This window comes from Pteropus alecto, unplaced genomic scaffold (genome assembly GCF_000325575.1).
Source record: "Pteropus alecto unplaced genomic scaffold, ASM32557v1 scaffold45, whole genome shotgun sequence".
Classification (NCBI taxonomy): Eukaryota; Metazoa; Chordata; class Mammalia; order Chiroptera; family Pteropodidae; genus Pteropus; species Pteropus alecto.
The window spans coordinates 19,328,534-19,336,376 of record NW_006442491.1 but is presented as its reverse complement, the minus strand read 5'-3'; the positions used below and the strand labels follow the sequence as shown (position 1 = coordinate 19,336,376).

General features: G+C 37.9%; 1 protein-coding gene across 1 annotated transcript in view; it reads right to left on the bottom strand.

Moving 5' to 3' along the window:
• Positions 1-7,843, bottom strand: part of KIF3B (kinesin family member 3B) — a 36,572-nt gene that overhangs the window by 16,418 nt on the left and 12,311 nt on the right. Inside the window, 1 exon segment of the mRNA XM_006921711.3 lies at positions 2-774. Within this exon segment, the coding sequence (XP_006921773.1) occupies positions 2-710 (709 nt within the window). The 5' untranslated portion in view covers positions 711-774.

Below are 7,843 nucleotides of genomic sequence, written 5' to 3'. Positions count from 1 at the left end.
CGGATATGGTTTTCTCCATCGAGGCCCACCTCACTGCACTCAATGGTGATAACAAAAATTGCATGAGAACGTGAACTGTGCTCGTTCATGTTGGTAGCACCAACAGAACGGTTCTGGTTCCCCACATTCATCACATGCTCTATTTCCTTCACGCTCTTGGTGACAAAGGAAGACAGGTCTTTCACATACACTCCAGTGTCAGGTCTCTCTTTGAGCTCAAGCCTTTTGGTCTGATCCTTTGAGAGCAGATCTCGGATCTCCTCCTGGTAGATCTCTAAGTAAGAAGCCCTGACCAGGTACTGTTGATTCTGGGATCGAGAGATATGGGTGAAGATGTGATCAAACGAGTTAGGGATAACCCCTCTTTTTTCAGGGTCACCACGGACTCCTTCCATTGTGTAGGTTTTCCCAGTCCCAGTTTGTCCATAGGCAAAAATCGTCCCATTGAAACCTTGCAGGACTGAGTCCACAAGCGGTCGGAACGTCTCATCATAGAGTTCAAACTGTTTGGCGTTCCAGTCGTAGACTGCATCAAAGGTGAAGGTCTTGGGCATTTCATGGGCCACTCCTCTAGGGTTCTTCACTGACACCTGCCCCAGCTTCACATCCACGTCTACCACCTTGTCATAAGAAGCGGCCTTTTCCTTGCCGTTCATGGGCCGACAGCGAACCACCACCCTGACTGACTCTGAGCTTTTTAACTTTGACATGATGAACTCTGACGGGATCGATCTTGAGAACTACGAATCCAAATTGTCTCAGAATGCTAAGGTCCTAGAAAAAAAAGCAAAGGTAAGTAAAGGCAGTATAGTTGTCACTGGAGGATGTTCAACAGCAGCTGATACAACCAAGTCACCTTCACCTTGCTAACCTTCTGATGGCTACATTTAATAATGTTACTATACTGTATGTTTCCTCATGGGATCTTAATCAGCTTCAGTGGGAAAAATAAAAAATCTAGTCCACCAATAGTGTTAACTAGCTTGTCCTCCCTTCAACTAACATTTTATCTTATAACACAGGTTGAGGCAGGTAGAAACCTTTTAAAAGCCTAGGTAATCTTATATCCTGTTGAACTCCTACAATTTCTGCATAGAGCAAAATTGTTGACCTGTTGCACATATTGTTGACCTAGCAGTTGTATTTCTAAGAATTTATCCTACAAATACAAGGATATTCTCTGTGGCATCATTTGTGGGAGCAATAGATTGTGGACGACCCCAATTTCCATCAAGAGGGAGATGATTAAATAAATTAAAATATTTAATATATGTAGTGGAATCCTATACTAAAAAGTTACTAAAAAGAATGTGCTAATCTAAATGTAGTCCTACACCAAGATATGTTGTTAAGTGAAAAAAGCAGATGAAAACAGTGTGCATGGTATAGTTTACACAGTGTGTAAGACAGGGGACATATGCATGTTTATGTTTGATATACATACAATATTATTAGAAGTATACATGTAAAAGTGGTAATAGTAGCAGCCTCAGCAGGGAAACTATGGACCTAGGGGATTTGGAGGTCTACAGAGAGAGAAAAAACTTTCCACTGTATGCTTGTTTGTACTCTTTGAATTTCATATCTTGTGCTTAATAATACTTCTCTGTTCTAAAGTCATAAACTATGGCTTGTGCAAAATATATTCAAATAAATGAAGATGTAATATAATGCATTACAGAGAAAGCACTTACCCAATCAATAAGTTTAATATAATTTGAATACAAATAAAAAAATAGGTGTTAAAAATTTTTAAGCAAAAAAAAAAGAGAGAGAGAGAGAGAGACCTTCATTTGGTGCCAGTAAACTCAGGGAGCAGAAGAAAGGGTGATTAAATGAGTTATTTGAGAAGAAGTAGGAAGTGAGCAGATCAAAGAGGTACATTATAAAAGATCTCAAACTCCTGAAAACCTCGGTGCATGGTTGTTTGTTTTTTGTTTTTTTTTAAATAGGTAACTCACACCATTCTTGATTCAAAGGCCTTTTGGTGATAGGTCCTTCCACCTTACCTGTGGTCCGGCCACCTATTTCCCTGCCCACAAGGCAAGTGTTATTAGATTTTTAATCTTCCTGAACTAGTTTATGCGTAACAAATATGTATTCATACATCCTCCCTTTTAAACAAGCATAGTATGTTTTATACAGTAATACAGTGTCCTGCATCTTGCTTTTTCTCACTCAACCACATATCTTAGAGTTTGTTCTGTCAGTAAATGGAGAACTATATCGTTCTTTATACAGCAGCTAAATATTCAACTGTATGGAAGCATCGAAATTATTTATCCACTACCCTAGCACTTAAGCTGTTTCTGATATTTTACTGTGAAAAACCCAGGACCACATCCTTTCATGTGTGGGAAAGTATATCTGTAAGGATAAATTTCTAGAAATGCAATTGCTGGATCACCGGACATATGCATTTATAATTTAATAGATACTTAGAACAGTGATAACTATATTCTTTTTCATTGTGAGAATGACCTATTCCCTCTCAAAGGATCAGACCAAAGGGTGGGAGAATGCGAAGCAGTGATGGGCCATTCCAGGCATACAGATTAATAAAGACAAAGAGTCAATATGTCCCCTCTGATATTTCATAAAAAAACTGTTCTGCTTCTAAGCACATGGAAACATGAAAAGTTACTTTTGTCCCTCTAGTTGTTATATGTAATAAAATATTGTTGACTAGAATGAAGAACCAGAAGACCTCTTACCCTCTCTGAACCCTTTTTCTGTAACATCTGTAAAATCGGAATCATTCTTCTTCCTTTTGATAACTGTGAGACCGACAGGCACTTACAGAGATGGGAGTGCTTTGCAAACTAATATAAAGCTGGATTAAAATTAATACAGATTCATTGAAATGACCTTTGTCAAATGACCCTTGTCAAAGGGTCATTCCAGAGATTACCAGTGAGACCTAATTTTAGGCATTAAGCATCACTAGACTAACACTTTCTCTTGTTCCATTGGTAGTCATCACCCTAAAAATTATCAGATTAAATCGAGATCCAAAGACCTAATCAATGTTCAAATTAGAAATCTCAATTCATTAAAAAAAAAAAAACTATGTAAAAGGCAGCCCTTCATTCATTACCTTCTAGATGCTATTGGAATTTTGCCAGATGAAAAGAAAGAACCAGATGTTAGAATGGCCAGTGTGTTTATTGTATCTCCTTTTCTTTTCCAGGGGAAAAGCCCCTTGGCTACAGCTGTGGCTGATCTCTTGCCTGTCTCTCCCTCCACTTCAACAGAGGCCTACGAATACTGCCTAGGTGCCAAGCTCAAACCCCAGCCCCCAAGCCTCCTTTATGGATGCCTCTGCTGCAGTGCATAGGACAGTTAGACACGGTGCTAGACTTGAAGGAGTAAGAGAAACATAAGAGGTGAGTGGGGAAGGGTCAGTGGAGATGACCGATTCTTCTGCATTATATATGCCTGAAGAAGCAGAGCTGTCCAGATTCCACCTATCAAAACAGTGTGGCCCCAAGACCTTTTTTTTAAAAAAAAAAGCCTGCAGCAGGCTGCCTTTGATGTTCAGCTGCTTTTGTTATAGTCTCATACATTTTTTGAGCTCTCCAAAACAATAAAAACAAAGGAATGATAATGACCTACGATAATCTTAAAAATCTTTTAAAAAGAAGAATTCCCAAAGCATGAGTCCCCATAATTAAATCTCGACTCAGAACACAGAACACCATTTCTTTTCTGAACTCACCGAGCTCAACTGAACTAGTCATGTTTTATTGACGTATTATTTCAGGAAGATGGACTAATTTAATTTCCTGCCACCAGGGCTTAAAATCTTGCTCTGGGTCCTCCTCAAAGGAGAGGGTTTCTTGGAAGGATGCCCTGATACTCTTTCTCTATTTTATCACTTTCCTTATTCTTCTAGCCAGTCTAATTACAGTGATAAATCTTTAAAGGAACTCACAGCATTGCCAGGAAAGATAGAACCACAGGTCAGCAGCTCATCACCTTCATCCTGAATACTTCTGCTAGAACTTGTCTTTCCGATGTTAACAAGTACCATTTTAATGGCTAATACACGTGAAAACTTGAGTTTTACCCCAATGTTATCTCTTTTGTCTGCTAAGGAAATCAACTGAACATTTCTCAAGGCAGCCACATTCTTCCAGATTGTTCTCTAACTTTTCCATATTTGGATTCACACACCCTCAACTTTGCTAGTTCTCATGGAGTCTTACCTTAAATTCTAGAACTAGGTGTTCAGTGACTTTACAGTGACTATTGGCTTCCTATAGAGATTCTAGGACAGAGGTCAAAAACTGGTCACAGACTACCTGAAGCATTTCATGTGGCTCATCTATTGTTAAAAAGAGAAAATAAACCCCTAAGCAATTCCACTTTTACATATATGTATGTCTTGGTTAAAAAAAAAAAAAAAAAAAACTTTGCAAATGTGCACAAAGAAACATGGATAAGGATGTTCTGCAACTTTGCTAAAACAGTAGAAAAACTGTAAACAACTTAAACATCCATTTATAAGGAAATTGAAAAATAAAATATGGTATATTCATATTATAGACAGTATACTATTCAGTAATTAAAAGGAATAAATTAGAGCAGGGATCAGTAAATTACAGCCTACAGGCCAAATCTGGCCCACAGCCTGTTTTTGTAAATAAAATTTTATCAGAACGCAGCCATACCCCCTTTGTTTACATAGTATCTATGGCTGCATTAGCTATAAAATAGCAGACTAGTTGCAGGAGAGGCAGTATGACTCACAAAACCTAAAATATTTACTACCTGATCTTTTATAGAAAAAATCTGCCAACCCTGAATTAGTTATATATATTTACATGGATAAATAAACAAGTTGAGTAAAAAAGTAAGCTGCAGAGTGATAATTATGCTTATAAACATAAAACAATATGGTACTCATGGATTTGTGTTTATATCTATAAATATAAAAAATGAAATAGGTTATACAACAATTTGTGTCATAGTGACTCCCCAAATTGGGCAGAGTGAAATGTGAAAATAGAACTAAAAATGGGAAGGGTATTTCAATTTTATCTATAATATTTTATCATTTCTTTTCACACACATACAAAAATAGGAATGAGGCTTGAAGCAAATAAGAGAAAATGTTAACATCTGTCAATTCTGAGTTTCTTATATTATTCTCTAAATGTTTAAAATTTCTCAAAAAAAAAAAAAGGCCACCAATTTCACATTTAAAAAAATGTTTCTGTTTCTGTGGAAGAATGGGAATAGCTGACAGCTCCTGGCCTGCGCCCCAAGTGGCAGCAATGGGAGCTGAGCAACAGCTGCCTCTGGTGGACCCAGCCTCTCCAATCCTCCCCGCCCCCTACTCCCTACTGTCTCCCACCCGGCATGCTTTGCTCATTTATATTTCTTGCCTGGCTCCTGCAGATTCTCTGTCTATGACCAAATTCACGTACACATGATCTGATTAAGAAAGGCCCGCCATACTAGTCCATCTTTTTAAATGACATTTACTAAGGCTCTGCAATGACATGGAAAATGCTTATCATAAATGAAAAAGCAGTTTATGAAATTGAATGCATGCAATCACAATATGAAAATAAGACACACATGAAAACATCAATGGTAGTCCACTTTGGGTGATGGGACTACAGGCGATTTTCCCTGCTTCTTCAACACTTATGTATTTTCCTAATTTTCTTTACTGAACACGTGCTATCTTTAAATGGGAAAAAATAAAGGTCTGGCAAGAAACAGCACAAACAGCCGTGCAAAGAGGAGCAATCTGCGGGCACACAGAGTGCATACTAATGCATCTTTAATCAATGCATTCCAATGCAATGTCCTTTAAGATCAGACCAGGCAACCACCTGCCAACTGCCTAGCCTGGAGTTCAAGGACTCGAGTGTCTGAAAGGCAGCCAGAGCCATAGATCACATGGGCCATCAGAAAAGCACTGCAACACTGGGGCAACAAGATAGCAACTCCCTATTAACCAGCCCAAACCATCTCCCTATGCAGGTTTCTCTCTGGGGAAACGGCTGTTTCTACTCAGCATTCACCTCATCACCAGCAACACTACTCTCTTTTACAATGGTTGCTAACTGTTTTGAAGTATCAGGACTCCAGGTTTGCAATCCCTTGGACCACATCAAGGCACCAAGTTCAACAGGATGGCCAGTTATCACAATGGGAGTTAACACAATTTTCAAAACAAAACTATTCATCTCCAGTTCAAAAATAACATCACTGCCCTGCAGAAATTTGAAAGGACATATTTGTGTTCTATATTTGCTTCTATATGCACAAAATACATTTGGAGGGATATACAGAGCCAGATAACAACACTGGTGGCCTGTAGGGAGAAGAGCTGGGTGGCTGAGAGCCGAGAGAAAAAGGGAGACTTCTCACTGTATACCCTTTTATACCTCTTGAGTTTTGAATCATGTGAATATATTACTTAGTCAAAAAATAAAATTAAGAGAAAAAAGTTCTGTGATATTAAGTAAACTAGTACCCAGATGTTAAAACTCATTATTTTCCTCTTTTTCATCTGTACGTTTTTACTGACCACCATGTATATAAGGTCATAAAAAATGTTTTAATTGATGAACGAAGAGTCGTAGGAGTAAAACTACTTGTCTCAACTTTATGGTGAAGCTTCATAAAAGAGATTCTGTCAGACCTACAGCAATGAAATCTTTAACTTTCTAATGTAAGAATAACATATCACGTAGCCTCAGCTCTAAAAGGTACTCAGAGCAAAGATGCCAAAGTAACAGACTAATAAAATATATTGTTTTTATTACGGGCACTGTATATAAACACAAAGTCATCTTTTTGTAAGCCAAACAGTTGTGTGAACTGTCTAAAAACTTTCAAACTGTCCCTTACAGTACATACAAGAGCCACAGCATCTCAAACCAGCACAAATTATTTGAGGGCAGTTGAGCTATTAATACTAAAACATTGAAGTATAAACTTGAAATGTCATACTCCCTTGGAACAGTAACTCCATTTCTTGGAGTTATTTTGAGGACATCATTGAATAACTGAATACATGTGTAAGATGTATGTACATGTTTAGGTTTACCCACACCTCTAACCACGTAAATACTCATGGATAAGGGATCGGTTAGATTACAACATATCTCTACATCAGGAAATTATGCGGTCATTAAGAATAGCAATACACTTCTAGGTATTTACATACGGGAAGATGTTCATGACATTTTGTTGGGGGGATGGGGGGAAAGCGGCTACCAAACAGGAGAATTAGTACAATGAGATTTGTTTACATGTGTTTACATGTGTAGAGAAAGATGTGGAGAGAAAGAGTAAAGTCAGGGTTAAAACATGAGCTTTAGTGTTCAAAGGGTCAGGGTTTAAATTTTTGTTCTGCCACATAGCTATAAATTTTTGTGAAAGTCACCTAAGTCGTAGTTTCTTCAATAAAATGGGGTTAATAACAACGCCTACCTTAAAGACCTGTTCTAAGAACTAAAAAAGCTAATAAACGTTAAATGCTTATAGTCTAGCACAAGATGTGTAATAAAAACTCAGGAAATGAAAGCAATATTGATCTCTAGGGGTGAGCCTGCAAGTGATTTTTTGGCTTTCTCTGGACTTTTTAATAGGTGCATGTATTTTGTTTCTCATAATCAAGCAGGGGGATCGCAATAAAGCCATTTTTTTTCTTTGGGGAAAAATATCTAGCACCTTGATTTCAGCTTAAGTGTCTTAGGAAGACAGGCTACTTATCTGGAAGGAAACCTAGAAAGGTCACAGACAAGAAACATGAACAAAGAAATGCCTGCCATGAATTCAAATTGTCATCGCTCACTCCCTGTCATTTGATAAGCAAAAC